We start from the raw sequence: 23,055 nt of genomic DNA, 5'->3' as shown, positions 1-23,055 counted from the left end.
TAAATTCCTCTAATGCTACATACAGTATAAAAACTAAATTTTAAAGCCAAAATTTATGAACTCAAATTCATTTGAAATGAATGCATTTACATTTGGCTAGATATTTTTGTTTAGTTAACCTTCCTTCTAGCATGGAAGATGGTGAGAAACAAGATAAAGCAAAGGAAGTACAATCTGAGCAGCTAGAAGAGGGGAAAATTAAGAAAAAGAAGAGAAGGCATGGACAAAAAATTGAGAAACCAGAGGCTGTTATGGCTAACTTCTTCAAAGCTTTGGAAATTTATCAGACAAAAATGCTTGTAAGTTTGTCTTAAATTCTTTAATAATTGAATTTTCTTTATAGAACCATTTTTTGATAATTAGGATCAATGTTCAGATGATTGGCTGTAGTCAGTCTGTTGTGATTTTATAATACTTTTTAGAGTTATACAATTGAGTGTTTCTGTGTGTAATTTGTAACAGGACATATTAGCCTCTTGAACTCCTTTTTAGGAGATCCCTATTTTCTATAATCTAACTTCTAGAGTGTTTCAGTCTACTTTGTGTTTTAGTTTGTTCTTAAAACCACGAAATGTTGAGTTCTCTGAAAACTCTCAAGCAGTTTTTTGGCAGCATTCTAACATATCTTTCCACACTTTCTGTTCCAGACTCTCTGACTTATAATTTTAAACCATTCTTTAAATTTCATTTATCATGAAAAAGGGGAATAGGCTGCCAAGAAATGCTCTTGCTCATTATAACTGGTGTATGAAGGAAACACAATTATGTATTTACTGTTTTAAAAATCTTGCTATCTGTTTTTCTTCTTTTGATATTACTCACGGGCTACCTTTAATTACTTTTTATTTTTTACTTTCAGCATTACTTGGCAAGAAATTTTTACAACTTAAGGTTTCTTGCTCTATTTGTTGCATTTGCCATCAATTTTATTCTTCTGTTTTACAAGGTAAGATAACATTGTTATTTAAATATTTTTGTTAGTACCAGAAGATACAATAATTTAATGTTGGTACTATTCTGTTTTTATTTTATTCAGGCTAAATGAAAAGAGATTTATTTAATTTCTCCTTTATAGTTGAGTTTCTAGGCACTTTTCCATTTAATCACATAAGTCTGTTATTGTTTGGACTGTTGATCTTGTTCTGTGAAAATTGAAATAGACTAAAATAATTCAAATATCAAAACTGTTGAAATATTTTTTTTAATTTGTTCTCAAGATATTAAAAGACTTCAGTTAATCTGGTTATTCTCAGTTACTTTTTTTTTTATAGTAGGCTACAGCTCTTTTTGTCTAGCTCACTGATGAAGAAGGCTATACATTCACAGTTTAAACTTAATCTTAGAGGTTCACCTGAATATACAGTTGTTTTAGGTTCTGATGATACCAGATGATACAAAGTAGAACATCCTCAGCAGCCTCCACCAATTTCTTTAATGAATCTTCACAGCCTTGAAACAGGTTAGAATTCAATAAATAGAATTCCCATCCATAAAAGCCTCATTTTTCCCCCTTTCCACACTGAAGTCTGGAAGAAGAGTTCTGATTTATCTGTATCCTGAAATCTGGACCTTTTGATTTTCCCCTCCTAGATATAGAATGAAAGTTGTAATAAGCTGATGAACCTTGTGTTTTCCAATATTACGTATTCTATTACATATTCTGTTACTTCAAACAAAAACTTCAACAACAAAAGCAGCTGTCTGAACATTCAGTCTAGAAATAACTGAGTCCTGTTCTCAAATAACTTGAAATGCAACCCTGTAACACAATTACATTTTCAGAGGCGGGGCAGGTAAAGATGTACAAAGCTCTTGGAAACTGGGCAGAATGCATGTTCCAGGAGAAAGATGTCATGGCTGTTTGGGGCTTTCTCCTTGTCTCTTCCTTTCTTTCCCACAGGGTTAGAGAAGATGGACTTCAAATATACATGTAGAATTCTGCTTTTGTCTATGCCAGTGTCCTTTTCTCCTCATTCTCTTCTGCTTTTCTTTGAGTCTGGTGGGCGACAACCCATTCTGTTGAAGAGCAAGGACAAAAGTTCCTGTCTATCAGTGCAAGTCCATCTGTCATACATAAGAAAGGGTCAGTGGGAGTCAAACAGGACTGAACAGGACTTTAGCTTTCAGATAAAGCTGTCAAAAAAGCACCCATAGGGATTTCATTTTAAAGGGCAGGTTTTTAAAGTCATTGGAAGAATTTAGGGCAGTAGGTCAGCTGATGAAATACTGTATATAATTTGTAAGCTCTAAACTGAGTCATGAAATAAAAAGTTATGGACAGTGTGTACACTGTTTATAATATGAAAATTATATGAAAAATTTTGCTTCTTTTTAGACTCGAGCAATCAGGAACTATATAGATTACATAAAAACTCTGAATTCAGTCATAATAGATAACCCTTTCATTCCTTGCTTCTTCCAAGAAATAGTTTTTGCATAACTTTTTCATATGTTTTGGTTTTGCTACAGCATTGTTAGAGAGATTTGTAAACTGTCTGTATTTTCTTTGTCCAGATTTTCTTTTCAGTGACATGACATGAAGTGGAGACTTATGCTTTGTAAATGAAGAATGTTTAAAGCTAATGATCTATCATCTTCCTTTGAGCAGGCTTTGAAAACATCATTTGTCATTAAAGGAAAAGCTTTTAAGTTTATTTTGTTTTCAATGTGCTTGAATTTTTCTCAGGTGACAGAAGAGCCACTTGATGAAATAGAGGAAGATTCTAATCTCTGGAACTCCTTTGCTGAAGAGGAAGAAGACGAGGGCATGGTGTTTTTTGTTTTAGAAGAAAGTACTGGCTACATGGCACCTGCTCTCAGAGCACTGGCAGTTATTCATACTGTCATCTCCTTTGTCTGCGTGATTGGATATTACTGCCTAAAGGCAAGTTCTTAATCTTACTGCTAATCTGTTTGTTAAACATTGGTTATGTCCCAAGGTGGTTGGTGGTGCTAATACTGGAATAGCATTTGTACCTAGCTGTTCACAAATTCTCACTGCTCAATAGGTAGATGTTTTCCTCCTGTATTCTGGCCAGCAGAAATAGAGCTAACTTTCTTCCTAGCAGTGTGTGTGTGTTTTGGATTTGTGGTTAAAATAGTGCAGGTAACACAGCCACATTTGGTTATTGCTGGACAGTGTTTGCACAGTGTGAGTGCTCTGTCTTTGCTTTACCCACTCTGTGCATCCCTCAGCAGGTATGTTGGGAGGGGTCACAGCCAGGACAGCTGAGCCAACCAACCAGAGGGATATTCCATGGCATGGAACATCATTCTCAGCAATAAAAATCTGTGTGTGGGGAAGGGTTGGGGCTTGACTGCCGAGGTGGCCATTGCTCAGAGGCTGCCTAGGCATTGATCTGCCTAGTGTGGGAGATTCTAGTGTGATGTTTGTCTCACATTTTTGTGTTACAAAGAACCAAAAATACATAAACCATTACAAAGATGGCCACCATCACTTTCACAGGTCCCTCTGGTTGTGTTCAAGAGAGAAAAGGAGGTGGCTAGAAAGCTGGAATTTGATGGACTATATATAACTGAACAACCAAGTGAGGATGATATTAAAGGACAATGGGATCGCCTTGTTATCAATACTCCGTAAGTAAAACTAGACTCTATGTAAACTGCTTATGATATTATAGCTCATTAGCCACTGATCTAGAACTTTCCTGTCCACCTGTCACTTAGTTCATCTAAAAGAAAGGCATTTATCCCCTTGTATTAGATGCTACAGTAGTAGATTCTAACATGAAATCCTCTATTATCTGTTTATTTAATAAATACTATGATAACACATATATTCCACTTCCTTTTCATTTTCTAGGATTTGCAAGGATTAGGTATTTTACCTCAAAATATCTCTCCAAGACATTTCACATATTAGTCTCTGTTGAGAAACTTTTAAAAGACAAAGTCTTTAAAAAGATAACTTTCATCCTTTCCAGTGACTATTTCACTTGGACAGTGTATATATTCTCCTCCCTTTCTTTCCCATTCTTTGGTAAAGAAATTTGTACATGACAAGAGGAGTAAATCTAGTGGAAAATAGCATTCCTAGAATTTGAGTAGGTCTGACAGGAATATCTGTCAAGTTGTGGCATTAGCAAATACTGTAGTAGTCATATACTGATTCTAAGTCTCGGTAAGCTGCAGCAGTTTGTAGGAGTAGCACAGACAAACACAGCAAGTCAGCTCTCTTCCCACAGAAAAAGTGCCTTGACTACAGCCTGCTTTTCAGAATTTGCTGGTAGGTTTTGATTAGCAATTAGGAAGAAGTTCTTTACTATAACAGTGAGACACTTAAACAGGTTGCCCAGAGAAGCTGTGGATGCCCCAGCCCTGGAAGTGTCCAAGGCCAGGCTGGATGAGGCTCAGAGCAACCTGGTCTAGTGGAAGCTGGCCCTGCCCCTGGCAGGTAGTTGATGATCTTTAAGGTCCCTTCTATCTATGCTTCCATGATAGAATGGAATTTTGAATTTCTAAAATACTTGAAATTTTGTAATGCTTTGTTTTCCTACACCTAAGTTTTAAGTATTTTTCTTAATTTTATTCAGCAATATGAACTAGCACATATTATTGAAGTTACAACCAAAGCTAATTGGGAAACTGGAGAGCTTGCTTATTTTCCAACCAGTTTGTATCACTATTGATAGCAACCCATCTAGATACCCAGTAAGTTAATCTTCAGCAAACACAAGAAAGAATTAATGAAATACATTGTCAGTTTATCGCTAATGACATGCTGTACAGTCTGTTCTCAGCATGTTTCACTGTCTACTGAAGTTAAACAAAAGATTAAGACTAATTTAAGTAGGATAATCCTTCCCTCTAATGTTAACTGAGTCTCGAGGTTTAGTACAAGTACTGTATGATCAGAATAACCACTGCTGGAGGGTACCCAATGTTCTGTATAAACTGAAATGTGCTTTCTATAATGGGAAAAAAGCAATTAAAAGTGCAAAAGATGTACCCTGACAAATTATTGGAGTTTCCTGTAAAAGAGATAGACACAAGCTGGCTACACTATGACATATTTTGCTTAAAAGCCTGAGAAATCAAGCAAAAAAATAATACAGAGCATTGGAGTAGAATATACCATCCATTTGAGTTACTAGAAGCATTTGCCTTTATTTGGATTAATTTAATTCAGAATTCCAATTCAGAAAGGTAAAAGTTGGAGCATAGTCATTGGGAAGTTTGCCTCACATCCCAGCAGAACATTGTTGTGGAATCTCATTTTTCTTGTGCTAGCATTTGCTTTATATTAGCAATACTGTCCTTTAGTTTAAATAGATATTTTTCTCTTTTGCATTCCTGCATATTGTCTAAACTCAGTCTCAACTCAGTGTTATTTCCAGGGAATAACGAGAGAAAAATCTTAAATTTTGTAGTGTTTCCTGCTAACTGGTATTCCTCAAAACAGGTATAACAGACAGTAAGATCATTAGAATGAGCAGTTCCAGGATACTGATATATATATATATATTTGCTATATATTGGCAAATGATCTTGAATTTTCTTGGCAAGTTCAAGATTTTTATATATTCTGTTGGCAAACCGTTGACTAGTTCTCAAGTGTTCAGCCTCTGTTTGAAATGTAATCCAATGAACTAAAAAATTATTTATCCTTTAAGATTCTCCTATTTTTCTCTGAAATCTGGTTTGATTTTTATGGATAGAGGTGATAAAATATTTATTTAGTAGATGAATAATATTACAGTGACTAACCTGCTACTAAGGAATTGTTAAACTTATCAGGTGATAGTATTTTGCCTGCCAACCTTTGTAGCCAATCATATTTGTGAATGGGAAAAACAAAGGGGGTTTGGAGGGGCAAGATTATATTGCAATAAATTATGATTAGTAACAGCTGTTGTCCCCATGAAAAGAAATCATTCTCCTAATCTGAAGTGCAGTGAGTGAAAAAAATTTGCAATGACCAGAAATGTGGCATTTTCTCTTTTTTTCATTGTTTTGTTTCCTTTCCCCTAACAAGGTAAATAACTTGAAATATCTTTGCCTTATCTATGTAGGTCCTTCCCTAACAATTACTGGGACAAATTTGTGAAACGGAAGGTAGGCTTTTTATATTTCTATTATGCTTTCCAGAGCAATAATCTACTATTTGATTAATTTGGATATCCATATGCTTCTGTACTCATAAATACAGAAATAACAGAGAACTGGAATTTGTTTTGTGGAAGTTGTTGTGTTAAATGTCTCCGTGAAAAGGCAGCTGTGGTGTAGGTGGGAGGAAGGAGGAAGACAGTAGGCTGTGGTTTCCTTCCTAGACTCAGACATTCGAAATAACTTTGTGCTGTCAATCAGCCAGCAGGTCTAATTTGCAATCATTGTCATCTTTAGGATACAAAGCCCCCTCATTGCCCTAAAAAAAGAAAAACATGCCAGCTTAAATGACAGAAAATTATACATAAGCTTTCAGATAATAGCCTTTAATGCTTCTATTTTTCTTTTTTATGCTCCCCTGGTTTCCTAGGAGTTCTTACTGTTCTAGCAGTGTTCATTGTGAAGGACTTTTTTAATTCCTGAAAACTACTGGTCTAGAGTAGGTGAATGTCACTGAGGAGTTTCTGTGAGCAAAACCTTCTGTTTTTCCCCTTCTAGGTTATTAACAAGTATGGAGATTTATACGGAGCAGAGCGCATTGCAGAACTTCTGGGTTTGGACAAAAGTGCCCTTGACTTTAGTCCAGTGGAAGAGAGTGAACCAGAAGAGGCATCTCTTGTTTCATGGTACGACTTCTCAGCTTCACAGACAGATTACGTGTTGGAATAATTTCATCATCAAAGATAAAAATGGATTTCATTTTGAAACTGTTGTGATGTTTTCCTCAACATGGAGAATTCCAATGGATGAGTCTTCCTAGTGTGGAAGTAAAATAAAATAGCTTTTTGTTTGTTTTAAAACACAGGTGTGTTACAAAAGTAAGAAAAAAAATCAGCAAATTTATGCTGACTGATATAGTTGGTCACTCTTTTGTTTTAAACAATAAATAATGCAGCATTTTTAAGGTCTTACAACAAAGTTTATAAACCAGTGGACTGATAACAGGTATCTAGTACGGATTCAGAGAGGTTTTCCTGACTTAGTCGTCAGTCAAGATGAGAGCTTGAAATTGTCCCAGTCCCAAGTGATTTATGCTCCTACAAGACTTGGTTTTCTCAATGTGTAAGATGCACAAGAAAGATTTCCCTTTGCATGCCATCCAATGGCTGATAAAATATTTAGAATATTGTAGAAGGCATTACCTTTTCACTTGGTTATTCTGGGAATATTTTACACTAGACAGACACTACATATTTTACACTACACTCAATTTAAACAATCTGTATTCCACATTTCCCTACTTTTGGCATAGATCTTAAGTTTTTAAGTCTGGAATGTGGAAGTATCATTTTTCCTGAAATTGTTACATCCGTTTTGTTGGTTTAGAAACTCTTTATCGTGCTCAGAATTAATGAATACTCTGAAAAATGAAGTACCCAGATCACTCAAAAAATCAACAATTATTCTAAAGTGAAGTGCCACAACCAGTCTGTTGTTTATAAATACAGAATTCAATACTTATTTTTAACATTTATGCATTTCAAAAATTGTTTATTTCTTAGGCTAAGCTCCATTGATACAAAGTACCACATTTGGAAGCTCGGAGTTGTTTTCACTGATAATGTGAGTATGTTGGCCTAGATGAATATGCTTTGATTTACTCTAAACATGTATGTCCTCCACCATCTGCTTTTGTTTCAACAAACATACACAAATAATATTGCATTACAGAGCAATTTTAAAATATTTTTTTCTGCCTTGTGATAGAACTAAAGGACGTTTTACTCAGAATTATATATTGCACATTATAGATGGTTATAACTGCTATTATAGTACATTATTTATTAAATTCATGGTTTTAAATGTAGTTCAATTATTATTGTTATGTTACTTGCCCATATAAGTGACAGATTTCTTTGGTTCAACCTCAAGGAGTAACCCAGAGGAGCATTTCCTTTCAATTAAAGAATCTACACACACCTCTGGGGGTGCTAGAAATCCCTGCCATTAAAAAGCAGGACTGAGTTTTTACAACATAAAGTGATTGAATGGATTTCACATGTTCCCAGGCTAGTCATGCTAGCTCAACAGAGCACCATTCATCTTAAAATAAGTTATTAGTACCACGACTCATTGGTTGCTCTATCAGGAAACACCTGCCTTCCACATCCCTACAGTGCCAGTAGCTGTCAAGATACACAGATTTTTCACATCCTTGTGATGTCTGTTTTTGGGGTTGTTGAGTGAGGCTGGTCTCAGCATTTTTCAACAGCAAAAGCAGGGTGACCTCCCACTCCATCAGTGGTAATTTTCAAAAGCTGGCTGAAGTTTCAGCTGTTTAATCCCTACGTAGGCAAAGTGTCCTACTACAACAACTTGAGTGACTTAAAAACTCTATGTTCTGGATCTAATAACGCATATCAGCACCTGTTAACCCTCTGCCACTTTTCACTTTCTCTGCAGTCATTTTTATATTTAGTTTGGTACACAACTATGTCTATCCTTGGGCACTACAACAACTTCTTCTTTGCTGCTCATCTGCTGGATATTGCTATGGGTTTTAAGACATTGCGAACTATTTTGTCTTCGGTCACTCACAATGGCAAACAGGTTAGTGCTACATGAAAAGGTTTGAAAATAAATACACTTTGTAAAAGTACTGGAAAAAACTTGTCATAAAGGAAATATTGGAATGCAATTCATTTATATCATAGTAGGATTGATCATATCTTCTCCAGCACACTTAATATATGCTAAACCTTATGAAATTATAACAATGTATACCTGCCAAGTGATGACAGATAAGGTGTTGTACACAATAGAAAACACATAATTTTGGAAAAATATAAGAATATGAATTACTTCCTAACCAGTTTGTTCCATATTCTCAATGATGAGCTGATTTGTGATAAATATTAAGAATACACAATCCCTCCTTAGCTACAGCAATTACAATGATCTGGGCACTGAGATTTCAATACTTAGCTAATAAAAATGTGCTTAAAGGTGTGAGCATTCTGCACTGTGGAATATACTTCTATGGCCCTTTGTCATGCAAAAATCAGGTTAATAAAGTGTAATTCTAAAATTAATTGTTAAAATTTCTGCAGGGAATTATGCACTGATCTCCAAAGAACCCATGTTCCTAGCTGGCATAACAACAAAAAGCAAGATTTACAATTACTTCTAAACTCACATTTAAGAAATCTAAATTCCCCAAAATATAATTTCAAACATATACATTTTATTTCTTCTCAAATGCAGTAACATATATTCTAAGCCCACACCTATGCTCTGCTAGATTTGTCAAAGCATTTTATAGCACATGATGTTTTGGAAGAGGCAGAAAAATATACCCACACATGGCGACGATGTCTTATCATCACACAAACAAATGAAAACTCTGATTTTATACTATTTATTTTCCTTCAGGAAGACCAAATCCATATTAATTTTAATGAATGTAATGACTTATGTATCTTCCTTATGAATTTTTTAAAAAATGTAATAGTCAAAACTGAGCATAGTTTACAAAACTGTTTTAACTCAAGACTGTGGCTTTTACATTCTTAACAAGCAATGAATAATTTTTCTAATCTTGTTGCTTTTCTGGCAAGTAAATATGAACACTGCATTGAAATGTTCACTTTGGGAGCATGCTGACAGATCTGCAGATAGTGATAATTGATCAGCTTGTCCTTCAAGACTCTTATGTTTCTTTTAAAGAGTAAATACTGGTTGTTGCATGTTTTTAAAATATGTAGCTTTGAGTAAACTCCTCTCCAGAGCTGCATCTTCTAACACCAACTTCAACAGACAATATAATCTAGTCTCATTAACTGCTAATTTTTTTCCCTAATGATTTTATTTCCTTACAGGCAGGACCTGAAAATTACTTACTCTTTTCTAAAAAAATTTCCCTCCATTTTAGCAATGGCATTCCTAGACAGCTTTGGAAGAGAAAATACTCCTTATAAGTTGTAATAAGTCCTAGTTGAAATTGTCAAATTATCTAAAGGGTTTTATTTTTATTATTTAATTTTTATTGTATATCCAGTGTTTTAAGTTACTATAATTAAATTTTTAAACTAAAGAGTGTAAAAAATTGCTCTAGTGATACACAACTGCTGTCTTTAATTTCCTTATTGGGAAAGGTACAATATGACTAATTTTCAATATTTAAGGCAATGCAACAAGCAGGCATGTCTCTTCTGACAAAATGATATTGAACCTATTTTCATGTCATGTCCCCACATGCAGCTTGTGCTTACTGTGGGACTCCTGGCTGTAGTAGTGTACCTTTACACTGTGGTGGCTTTCAACTTCTTCCGCAAATTCTACAACAAAAGTGAAGATGAAGATGAACCAGACATGAAGTGTGATGACATGATGACGGTAACTAAAACATCACCATGTGCCTCAAATATCATCTTGAATTTTCAAATGGATACTTTAGACAGAATGATGAGCAAGGAGGGATGTGTTTGTCGTTAAATCCATTGGGTTCTTCTTGATACATGTCATTTTGGAAATACAAATAGTCTTGAAATTCCCTCTGCATTCTCCAGTGGTCTAAACTCAACAGCAAATAGATGACAGAGAGCAAGGTATTCTGAATTTTTCTCCTAAATACTGTGGTTTATGATGTGCCACAATGCTTTTACAGCTGAGGATGGCAAACCCTCAAAGTAAAAAAGGAATTTCTGGACAAACTGGTCAGAGCTTCAAAAAGAAGCTGTGCTGTTACAACAAAGAAGCCCCATTTGTTCCCAATATTTGCAAGTGTGCAAGCTCTTCCTGTCCTTATTTAGGTTATATGAACTATGGGATATTAATAGCACCAGTTATAAAACTATACTACATTTTAAACCACTCTGTTAAGTGAGGTAAATGAATTCTAGGCTACATTTTTAAGTATTATTAAACTAGTACTAGCATCTTAAGTCATCAGTAAAATTGCATTATAAAAATGGATGCATAGCTCTGTTTAGTGTTTGCTAATGCCAGGTTTTATACTCATTATTAACACCCTGATGTCTAATGAGATTCCAGAAAACTGGCTGTGGTTAGAGACTGATATTGGTTTTAACCCACACTGTGTGGCTGAAGGTGGTTTAAAAGGCTCTGTAGCCAATCATACAGGGACATCAGTAGTTTGTCACTCTGGCAGAAGAGTCCATGCAAAAATACTTACAGAGCTTAAATATACACATTATTAAAGATTTTTTGATTAAGATTTATATATTTAAAAATATGACAATACTTTTGTAAAGTGATTTCTTCTGCATTGAAGTGAACACAGGTCATTTCACAGATCACAACTAATTTACAATATAATAAATCAGACATCTAGTATTGCAAAATTAATTTATATAGAAACCTACAAACAGCAAGATCTACTTGTTGTGGATATCCCACTATTTATTTTATGGCAATATTTTCTACATTGCTAAACTTCACTGCAAAACTTTAAAAGATGTCTTCTTCTTATTCAGTGCAAGATAGAACCTTAGAAATCAATATAAGGAATAGAATATGGTTGAATACAGTAACAAATACAAGAAAAATAGCCCCAAAATAGTCTCAGTCTGAAATAAGACCCAGTGAGGGAGGAGCAGGTAACAGCTGATGCTGACTCCCCCTCTTTGTAAGTGCACCTGAAGGTGGAATCACATTAGTTAAGACAGTAACAGATTTTTGGTGCAGTGTGTTTGATACATGAGGAATGATATTATGTGTTCTTGTTACTATTTGTTTGTTACTTAAATTGTCAAGAGAATTAGCAGAGCAGAATAATTTGAAAAACAAGAAAAAAAACCCCAAAAGAATAGTTCATGGTAAATGTATCTGTAATTTTCCTCTCTCTTTTTTAGTGTTACCTGTTCCACATGTATGTGGGTGTAAGAGCTGGTGGTGGCATTGGAGATGAAATTGAGGATCCTGCTGGAGACCCTTATGAAATGTACCGAATTGTCTTTGACATCACATTTTTCTTCTTTGTCATTGTTATCCTACTGGCCATTATTCAAGGTACCATCACTTACCTTAGTAGACACTGTTCAAAATTAATTCATCACTGAAAACCATATTTATGTTTGAGGTAAATTTAGCAGTATTGCTGTAAAGACTTATCCCTGAGTTTATAAAATCCTTATTTCTGAAAGTAATAATTTGATATTAATTTATACATAATATGCCTTTTCCCAAGTACTACACAAAGTCAAAGCACAAGGAATGTAATGTAGATGGGTTGCAGTCTTTATGAACACGTTTGTAACTATCCAGCAATGATGAACCTTGTGCAGGATCGCTGTTGTCCTATACTAAGCATTTAAACTTGGGAGAGCCTTGCTGAAGACACTCTTCTCACTTCTAGCCTGGAATCACCACAGCTGACTGGGGAATAGAGATTTTCCAGTTGGAAAGGGTAAATGCCATGGAGAAAGTCACCATGGCCACATAGCCATTTCCTCCTTTCCTTGGAGGCCAATTTACAGTTTTAATTGGGTTGCAGTTGTGGTTTACAGCAAACAAGACCCCTCTTTGGTGATGGGCAGCATTCAACACTCATTGCATAAACTCTTCTAAGGCTGACGGAAAAAACCACACTATTTTATGGCATCCTTGTGGCAAAGAAAAAAATGTAGCACATCTATACTGAGAAAAAGTTACAAATGTCACAGTCTCCACAATTATCCAATTCTTTTCTTAAAACATTGAAAGTGGGGCAGTAATACTTGAAATGCAAAGCAGACTCACTAACTGTCCAAGGCGGGCTGTGGGAGCAGAGCTGTCTATGTTGAAAAAGACTTGGGATATAAGAGTTTAATGAGAAGGAGAGCGAAAATTAATTTAATTTATGGGAACAAAAGAGATGAGTTTGTGTAAGGTTAAATGAACTATTAAATAATAATATTATTTATATAATATATTAATAAATAATATTATTTATTAATAACAAAGCACAAAAAAGTCTTTCCACTCTCAAGATTGTGCCTGTATGTATAAGTACACTAAATTCTAGAGGAATGACATTACTTGCAATATGAATATTGCTAAGTACTGAAGTACTGCTACTTTTCTATTTGAAACAGGTCTGATTATTGATGCTTTTGGTGAATTAAGAGACCAGCAAGAACAAGTGAGGGAGGACATGGAGGTAGGAAGCACGTTACATTTTTCATTGCTCTTGTTCACCTAGATTGTCACCAATTAGTGTTTTTGAGTTAAAATTCATCTATAACCACAACTTTTGCTTTCAGACCAAATGCTTTATTTGTGGAATCGGCAATGACTACTTTGACACAACTCCACATGGCTTTGAAACACATACTTTGCAAGAACATAACTTGGCAAACTATCTGTAAGTACATTTTACAATTGGAATTATGATAAAGAGACCTTTCAGATGTAGTGTCATTTAGGTGCACACATTGCTGAAAATCCCAAGCCAGAATTCTAGAAAACTGAGGAATATTTCCTCTCCTTTAGGGTCTCCCCTCCTCTATTCCATACTGATGGTTACCTTTCAGGCGCTCACCATACACATGAGGTACCTTAGTAGTATAAGACCAGAAGGCACATCAACTCCTTACTCTGCTGGTAGGAAAGCCAGATATGGGGAAGGATAGGGAACAGTTTAATAAGTTGCTTTAGTTTGGAAGTTTTGGTTGTGAATGCTGGTGGCTTAGTAATGCTGATGAGACCAGAGAAAACTGGCTTCAATGAAAAAAAAAAAACCAAACCCAAAACAAAGCAAATAAAGGCACTTGTAGAAAGTACTTCAAAGATAAGGTCCAAAAAATAATTAACTCCATTTCTATAGTTCTTTAGTGACAGTGGAGCATTTTGAAACCTTGAAGCACTCAGGAGCTGTACATGTTTAGACTACATCAAACTCCCAAGAGAGTGCTCTTCCACTTTCATTAGTAAATGAGGATATTAGTACTTCATTAGTAAGAGGATATTTAAAAAGTTATTCTTGTTGCATTAGTTACTCATACAACAAAGATAATTAATTATACAAGAATTGCACCAGTAGAATGAAAGGAGAAACTGGTGAAATCTTATAGCAGTCTGGCTTTGGAATAGTGCATCTGAACTTCTTCTAGTTTTACTAGTCTACAACATCCAAGCTTTTCTTACTGTATCAAATTGCTTAGTTATTACATGGGAACCTCTAATTCATTGTAAATCAAAAATGGCCATTTTCTTCATAACAGAATATATAGTGAACATCTTCTTATCCAGGTTACCGTCTAATTAGACAACTGTTAAAATCAGTGTCCTTTCCTTCCTTCACAATGAAAGCACATAGCATCATTCCAAATTCCCTGCACCGAAACTGACCAATCAGGACTAGTATTACCTCTAAACAGACCACAGTTGACTTTCTACAGTCTTCCTAATTAGTTGAAGCTCTCAACATTTGACTGAGCTCAGGTGTTGGGGAAGGATAGGCTCAGCCTCTGAGCTGTATAGCAGCAATGCTCAGAACTCCTGGTGCAGCTCAGTATTTAGCACACTCCTCATGCAGTAGCCATAGTAACCTCTTCCAAGGTGACATGTTGGAGCATATGTGCTCAGAATTTGGCATATATCTAATTCAGGTATTGCTCCTCACACTGAAATGAAGAAAATGCTAAATTGCATTTTTCTACTTCTACAGATCTTTTATCTGCTGGCACTTTCACAGGAGACATGCTTCAGGACAGAATTTTCTCCCTTAAATTAAGCACTTTAGATGCCTAGTAGTGTCATTGCTTTGCTGGTCAGCATTATCTTCCACACATACCCCAGACTAGAAAAGATCAGGCAGAGAGATCATGTTTCCTCCATTAATTCCCACTTCATGTGCTTGTTTCAGGTTCTTCTTAATGTATCTGATCAACAAGGATGAAACTGAACATACTGGTCAGGTGAGTAGAAAATAAGAAAAACCATTAAGCTTATCTTTCAACATTTTTATCTTCTCAAGCCTTGTAACTGTGTACCAGCAGGTGGAACTGATGTACCACTGAGAAGTGTGGATGATGCCACTCTCCCCAAGAGGCTACTGCCAGTGAAAGACAAGAAGGGTTGAAACAAAGGGGAGGGGGGAATGCTGCACTGCTTCACTGCAGAGAACTCTGTCAGAAGTCAGTTAGTAGTAATCTTACTGTCATCTTATCTCTGAAAAGAAAATGTCAAATGCACCAGGTGTAGTTTATTGCCAAGAGGATTAAGGAGTTAAGCTACTATATTGATAGTCAAAATCTATATATATGTGTAGATAGATAGGCATTTGGGTGACCATATATTAGCATTGTTAGGCCCTAAAGGTAAATAAATAAGAACATAACTAGAAGTTAATTATATCTTCTCACTAATAAGAAGGTCTTAGGCAAATGCTACAGAAGTACCTTTGTTTTCCATTCAAAGGAAAACACATTTGCTTATATACAAATTTGTCAACAGGTTTGTTCTGATATAAAGGGATTGATTAATTTATACTTTGATATTTTATAAATAGAGCTTAAATTTCAGTAGTACTGAATTAAGAGAAGTATACAACTCTTATAAACATTATTGAGTTACAATATTTTGAGTTCCAGCTCCAATTCTACTCCATGGTAGCAGGCACAATATGTGTTTATTGTTAAACGTTTATCTACAGCACTAACTGCACAGTGACTGGTAAAATAAATACTCGTTCTCATTTTCAGGAATCATTTGTGTGGAAGATGTACCAAGAAAGATGTTGGGATTTCTTCCCGGCAGGGGACTGCTTCCGAAAACAGTATGAGGATCAGCTTGGTTAATATCACAAAAGAAATGATTTATTCATGAACTGCTAAGATCCACTATACAAAAAAAAAAAAAAAAAAAAATCTGTTCTTTTCACAGCATAATTTCACAACTTGTATTTGCTTTAAATGTCTTCAAAGTTCAAGACACACATAAAATTTGACACTATTTCAGAGGCTTTTTGAAACAGGTCTTTTGTTGGAATTTTAATTAGCAAAAAAACTATGCCAGATTAACTTAAGCCTTCCAGTTCAAATATGGCCTAAAATTATAACAACTTTTTGACTACATCATTAACCTGGTGTTTGGCAGTACAGTTGAAAGGGCTAAAAGGCATCTTAATTGCACATCTGACATGGAAGAACTTGAACATCAGAGACTGTACCTCAGAAAAAATAGTTCAACTAACTGCTGTCCAGTTTTTCCCCAGAGAATTTGCTAGTGAATGTATCAAGATACAGTTTGAAAAGCTTTAAGCAGTTAAAAAGAAATCATTTTCAAACACTTTGTCAACCTTGAAACATTAAAGTGCCTTAAAACCTCTGTAGACATAGCTATGCAAACTTTTTGTTAGTGTTCTAGATGAACAGACCCATTAACTCTATTGCTTTTCTGTCTTTCTGTATCAAATTGCACTTAAAGTTTGTTTATATACTACCTTCAATAACAGCTTATTAGATGCTGCTGTTAAAAGATATACACTGTATCAAAATGAACACAATTTAAATCTTAGGCCAAAATAAAACAATGCTCTACGGTCACCTGCAAGTAGAAGTTGCTAGGATTATGCTTTTTTTTTTCTTCTAATAAAAAGTGCCCACTGCAATAAAGTATTATAAACCAAATATAACCGTTGCTGTCATCTTTCCCACTTTTCTACAATATGGAGTTTTTTGACAATGGTAACTAAAAACACATATATTCATTGTTCATCCACAGCTTTATTTTAAGGACTACATAGAGCAAGTACAAGCTGAAATAACTGTTTATTTCTGCACCGTAGCCTGCTTCTTTAGCAAAGAAAACTCTAACTTCATCACAAATTTTAGACCTTTCTAATAATATCATTAGTCTTCAACAATTTTTCAATCTTATCTAAATTCATTTTGGTTGCACAAAATTTTAAGTGCCAGCATAGAAAAACAGGCATTTGGCAGACAGAAAAAGGAAATAACAAGGTGATAAAGAAAGATTCAAGTTTCTACATAATGTTTGCTATATTCAATTATTCATATGAGGAAATTTGAGCTTCAGGCGATCATGCTGTCCAGCCAATCTTCAAGCTCTTCTTCAGTAACATCTTTGGATGTATTTTGCTGCTGTTGTGATGATGTGCTCTTCTCTTCAGGCATATCTACTTTTAAAGGCTCTAGAGAAGCAAAAACAAGAAGACTGAAAATCTGGAAACCAATTCATACTACCTCTGTCCTGCAACTACCTCTTTCCTGCATCATTTTGCTTTCAATGCACAACTGACTGTATTTAAACACAATGTCTCCTTCTTGAAGAACAGCAAGTCATATTCCAAAAATAGTTTCCATGCTAAACTTCATTTTGTAAAATCAATGCTAGTGAAGTTTGAAAGTAGCCTTTAGGAGAAACCATCAGAAATAGCTGTCAATTCTTCTGTAGACTATTAGCACAGTGAACTAAAAGTTGATACAAATACTTTATCTTCCCTGCAATAAAATTGCAGTACACTCTCTAGGAGTACACCTTTTTTTAAATTTAAATTTTTGCTAAATCATAAGCCCAATGCTGTTTTGCAGAGCAATTTCACTTAATGTTTAAAGTGAACTGACAATGGTGAAACTTCAGGTTAGTGAGGAGTTAAAACTGAAAATGAACAAATGGGCCAGAACACAGCCCCAGATAAATGAAATGCAATCTGACATGACTGACTGGCTAATCAAAAATTCAAAAACATCACCAAAACAGAGACCAGTGAAAATTAAATATGGTCATGCTGAGGAGAAAACTTACCATTTTCCTTATAATCCATTTTCAAATCTTTCTCAGTTGATACGCTGCAGGATAATGTACCTGACACAGGTCCACTTTCTGTATTAATGGGAGCCTCTAGATTCAGGAGAAGATCTAGTTCTTCATCCAAATGGTCAGTGTCCTGACTTGATAGTGGATGGACTCTTTGAAATGATTCTCTTGCATTTGCCTGAGAGCCATTTTTACTCCCAGGTTCTGATGGAGCAACAGAATTACCAACAGGATGGGAGACCAGCCCGGTTTCACTCTGAGCCAGAGACTGTCGGAACAGCTGCTCTCTCTTCTTCCCATCCTCAAAAATTTTAGATTTCATCTGTGGGATCTCTAGAGGTGTTGATGCCTATGAGTATAAGAAAGGACTTGAGTCCTTATAATGATTATCTATTATTACTATTCTGTCTAATTTGGATTATGATTCATACTTGCTATACTTGATCACTTAAGAAGGTACAGGAAATTTAAGCAGAATCAAATTCAGAAAAGCAAACTAAAGTTATCTTGATACTTTTCCAATAGCAAATGCAAAATACAAACTCCTTTTATCTCTTATTACAGAATATGAGATTGTATGCTAACACTGGCACTGACAGAATCATAGAATAGTTTGGTTTGGAATGGACCTTAAAAATTACCTGTTCTAAGCTGCCTGCCATGGGCAGGGAACTTTCCACTAATCCAGATTGCTCGAAGCCTCATCCAACCTGGCACTCATTGAACACTTGCAGCGATAGGTAGTCCATAGCTTCTCTAGGAAAGCTGTTCCAGTGCCTCACCACTCTTACAGTCAAGAACTTCTTGAAGTCTAATCTAAACCAACCCTCCTTCAGCTTAAAGCTATTTCCTTTGTCCCACCCATACATGCCCATGTGAAAAGTCCCTCTCCAGCTCGGCTCTGTAGGTACTGGAAGGGGCTTAAGGTCTCTCTGACACCTTCTGTTCTCCAGCCTGAAGAGCCCCAACTCTCAGTCTGTCTTCACAGGAGAGGTGCTCCAGCTCTCTGATCAACTTTGTGGCCTTCCTCCACACTTACTCCAAGAGGTCCATGTCTCTCTTGTGCTGGGGACCCCAGAGCTGGATGCAGCTCTCCAGGTGGGATGTCACAAGGGCAGAGCAGAGCAGACAGTGAGAATCACCTCTCCCAACCTGATGGTCAGGTTTCCTTTGAAACATGCCACACATTGCTGAGTCATGTTAAGCTTTTCATTCACAAACATCCCCAAAGTCCTTCTCCCTAGGGCTAGTCTTAATCCTTCTGTAAGGGCCATACTTTTCCTTGCTTGGACAATGGAGCCTTTTAAGAATTTTTTTTTATATTTAAGTCTCACTAGATCTTCCCTTACATTAGTATTTTCTTTTTCACAGTTTGAAGGAACACTACTAATATTGTTGCTATCCTGCCACTGGTGAATAAATGACACTTTCTTCACCTGTACAATTGACAGTTTTACCTGTAAGGATTGATTCATGGAGAAAAGCATGTTGTTGATATTAGTTATATAGAAGATTAAATCACAATTAATATACTTAGCAGGAAGAATGTGAAAGCACTTACAAAATTTTGGTGCAAACTTTTAACAGCTGCTAACAAGAGAAGCAAACACAAAACCAGTGCAATCATTCCATGTCAAACACTCCGATACTCAATCTCAACTCTAATATACTGCACATCCAGACATTTTGTTTAAGGCCAAATAGGCACACAAAATATGTCAACAGAGAGGTATCCTGCATTACATGCCACTTGACACATCTGTCTAAATAAATGCTTTTACTTCTATAATACATTCTACTTCTGTTTGAAGACTAATCATTCTTGCACACATTATTTCCCCTAAAGTATTTGCATTTTCTTGTGAAATTTCACAGCATTACCTGCACAAGGTCAGCAGCTATATTCAGCCTTAGATGTAGAGGCAATTCCTGAAGGGCCTGGACCAAAGACTGGCAGTCAACAGAAAGTGCAGAGAACTGCAACACAATTCAACATATAAGTACATTTGTGAAAAAAACCCACAACAACCAACCAGACACAAAATCATCCATCAAATTAATTATTACATTCTCCTGTCACTTACATTCAAGAAATCTAATGAAATGCACAAATTAATAGTTTAAAATACACTTTTATGAAGCAGCTTGGCTAAATAATAACATAAAACCACCTAAAATGCATATAATCACTTAAGGTTAAAAAACAAGGTATAAATAGAATGCTCCTTAGCCAACACCTTGAAATTCCAAAGTAGGGAATAGTTCAGGAAGTTCACAATGGCATAAGAAGCTTTCCCAACTGAAACCTCTTTTGAAGTGTGAAGCTTTCATGCAATGTGAAATGCCATTATTTAATGAGTTGCCACTACTTCCTAAGCAATCATCCCATGCATCTCCTGTGTAGCTAAATTTAATGCCTCAGCAGAGGCCTTTTCATACTTCCCCATCTTTTCAAATGTTTTGATACTTCCAAAACCAATAAAGTATATAGTTACAAAGACTTCTAAAATGACACTCGAGAAAGATATGCTACTGCTGCTAAATGAGAACTTATTACTGTGACAGGTATTGAAGTTGCCATTTCTCTTGACGCTTTTTAAAAAAACAAAATCACACAAAAACGGACCAGCAATATTTGTAGTTTCTACAGGACAGACCAGATTTCAGTAGTTTTAAAACAGATTTCATGCTCAGAGTACAACAGGACATTCTGAACACATTCACCATGGATAAACTGGCAAAGATAAATCCAATATCCATCACGTATTTTAAAATCTGACAACAAAATGCTTAAGTTCAGTCTATGCTCTCAGCCTGTATTTTCATGGAAGTAGACAAGTTGCTTCCAAGTCTCACTTTAAGAGACAAAAATTTGTCCCTCTCAATATGATGTAGACTGGCACTGACAAATACTCATAAATTAGGAGAATTTTGTGACATATCATAAGAGATTTGTCAAAGAAATTCATACTGCTTCCAAAAGCCAGTCAACACCTTTTAACAGGCTTTTAACACCTGCACACGAAGCAAGAATGAACATCAAAGACATAGTGTGTTCTGACAGTATATTTGCAAAATTAAAATAAATTTTAAAAAGAAACAATGCAGTTGATTAAACAGTTTCTTGTATCCAAATACAGGTTCTGGTATCCTTTAATGAGAATAAAAGGACTAAAAAAAACGGTATCTGATGTAAGGCTTTTCTTCTGTACTGAGAACTTCATTTTACAACGGGTTAGTGATCACCATCAAAAATGACTGACTGGTGAAAGTAACCTCACAAAGTCTTCAGCAAATAATTCTTGTTGCCCAGCAATGAACTAGATGTTCAGAAAATACAGTTATTTTAACAGATATTAAGGATCAAATGTAGCTTCTGCACAATTGCAAAAGACAAGGAAACTGTATGAATCTTGTAACACAAAAAAATTCTAAAAAGTATAATTGAATAACAAATATTTAAGTGCATTTTGGAGGAGCTATGTATACTTTCAAAAATATTAACATGAATGAACGTTGCAAATGAAGGTAAAAAAGTGGAGATAGGGAAGAGGAGGAAATGTTGAGGATAAAGGAAAAGGGGAATTTTGAGAAATAACATAATAGAAGAAGGAATTTGCTATCTAAGTAGAGACTTCTCTAAAAGTGGTGATCTAACAAAAAGCAAAGGGACAAAAGCAGTACTTAATAGATTATGAACACTTCATGGCACAAAGCGTTATTTGCTCAAAAGAATTGTAGAGACATACTTTGTTGCTGGAATTGCCATTTTTTATTGAAAAATCCTAATGACTAATAACTGTGCTTTTTCAATTGCAGACCATGATATGTACGAGACCATGATTTCTATTGCACTTTATCAATATGCAATGGAGCAAATGCAAACCTACTTTTTGTGAAAATGAAAGACAGTATTCTTAATAAATTGAAAATCTGTTATTGTTGATGTCACTGTAACATTTCCATTCCACAGTTGAAACTAATGCTTTGCCATTGCTTTCTACAAAAGATAGAGAATGAGAAATATCTAATAATTCTGCAACTGCTTCTATGTCTTTTCTGGTTTACTCTGTTTCCTCATAACCAATATACTTTAGTTTAAAATTCTTAATCCTGTACATAATGTGTACACAGGCAAAGAACTAGAAACAGGTGAGTTAAGAGGCAAAGGCCAGGAATTTGGCAAATGGTATCTAGGATGAAAATTAGACTTGGATCTGCCTTACAGGGAAAAGAAAGATGGGTCATAAAAAAATGAGATTCCAGGCTGAAGATCAGAGACAATGTGAAAAATTATATAATGCTGTGAAACCATCTGGGACAGGATTCTGGATTAAAATAAGAAATCAAAGGAAGGGTAATGGTGACAACATGTAGTTTCAGTCTGCTCACAATGGCTTTAGCCATTCAGGAATTAATTATTGTGTTCTAATCACCTAAATGCTATAATGAAAATCCTCTGAGGAAATTATAAAGAAATTAATATTTGGGATATTGACACCATCCTGCACACTAGGAATGGAAGAACCGATAAGAAAAAATAGTAACTGAAAGCCTGTGTTCCACTAAAGAAACAGGTAGTGGTTTAGACAAATTCTGTATTTGGGTTTAGTTCCTCACTTTAATTTGACTTTGCAACTCTAAATGATCTTTAAATACCACTTCCCAGGGAATAATTATTGTAGTATTTTAGAAAATAAATAGCAAATCTTTAAAATTTGAATATATGTGGATGTTACAAAAGACACTCAAGCAGAGTTTCACAGCAATTTTAAGAAAAGCCTGGAAGACAAAAGCATATATTTTGTAAAAATTTAGGCGACTTGGATGAGGAAGACAGCTGCAGAGATTGAGACACTTTAAGGTATCCTGACAGAGAAAACAGGAGACTTCTACTGCTACCCTCCTTTTTATTCAAGCATAAAGAATTAATATAAAAAAAATCTAGTTGGTGTCCTAATTATATAGGGCATGATGTTTCAACCAGAGGATATGAACTGTTAATTTGAAGGAACTAGAATAATTCACAATCCAATATATGAATATATTCCTATAGGTTTTGTTATATTCATTCTATTAAACAGTTTTCTCTTGAATACAGCTGAAAAAGGAAGGCTGAATTCCTGTGTCAGTAAAGCAAAGAGACAGTCTTATTTCTCTTCACTGGAGGGCTTTCTTATTCTTTCCTCCCAACATAACTTAAAACCA

The 23,055-nt window shown here is 35.3% G+C and overlaps 2 protein-coding genes across 2 annotated transcripts in view; one reads left to right on the top strand and one right to left on the bottom strand.

Moving 5' to 3' along the window:
- Window positions 1–15,901, top strand: part of RYR3 (ryanodine receptor 3) — a 193,233-nt gene extending 177,332 nt beyond the window's left edge. The window contains exons 91-104 of the mRNA XM_030950304.1: window positions 131–299; window positions 860–946; window positions 2,687–2,884; window positions 3,467–3,597; window positions 6,033–6,075; window positions 6,625–6,752; window positions 7,629–7,689; window positions 8,530–8,676; window positions 10,327–10,461; window positions 11,940–12,096; window positions 13,161–13,225; window positions 13,329–13,429; window positions 14,933–14,984; window positions 15,771–15,901. Coding sequence (XP_030806164.1) covers window positions 131–299; window positions 860–946; window positions 2,687–2,884; window positions 3,467–3,597; window positions 6,033–6,075; window positions 6,625–6,752; window positions 7,629–7,689; window positions 8,530–8,676; window positions 10,327–10,461; window positions 11,940–12,096; window positions 13,161–13,225; window positions 13,329–13,429; window positions 14,933–14,984; window positions 15,771–15,866 — 1,570 coding nt within the window. The 3' untranslated portion in view covers window positions 15,867–15,901. The remainder of the gene's footprint in view (window positions 1–130; window positions 300–859; window positions 947–2,686; window positions 2,885–3,466; window positions 3,598–6,032; window positions 6,076–6,624; window positions 6,753–7,628; window positions 7,690–8,529; window positions 8,677–10,326; window positions 10,462–11,939; window positions 12,097–13,160; window positions 13,226–13,328; window positions 13,430–14,932; window positions 14,985–15,770) is intronic.
- AVEN (apoptosis and caspase activation inhibitor) overlaps window positions 13,085–23,055 on the bottom strand; it is an 88,519-nt gene continuing 78,548 nt past the window's right edge. The window contains exons 4-6 of the mRNA XM_030950039.1: window positions 19,729–19,824; window positions 17,836–18,196; window positions 13,085–17,221 (exon numbers count right to left, since the gene is read on the bottom strand). Of these exons, the coding sequence (XP_030805899.1) occupies window positions 17,103–17,221; window positions 17,836–18,196; window positions 19,729–19,824 (576 nt within the window). The 3' untranslated portion in view covers window positions 13,085–17,102. The remainder of the gene's footprint in view (window positions 17,222–17,835; window positions 18,197–19,728; window positions 19,825–23,055) is intronic.

The sequence above is a fragment of the Camarhynchus parvulus genome, chromosome 5 (assembly GCF_901933205.1).
Source record: "Camarhynchus parvulus chromosome 5, STF_HiC, whole genome shotgun sequence".
Classification (NCBI taxonomy): domain Eukaryota; kingdom Metazoa; phylum Chordata; class Aves; order Passeriformes; family Thraupidae; genus Camarhynchus; species Camarhynchus parvulus.
The sequence above is the reverse complement of the archived record's forward strand: the minus strand, read 5'-3'. Positions and strand labels throughout refer to the sequence as shown.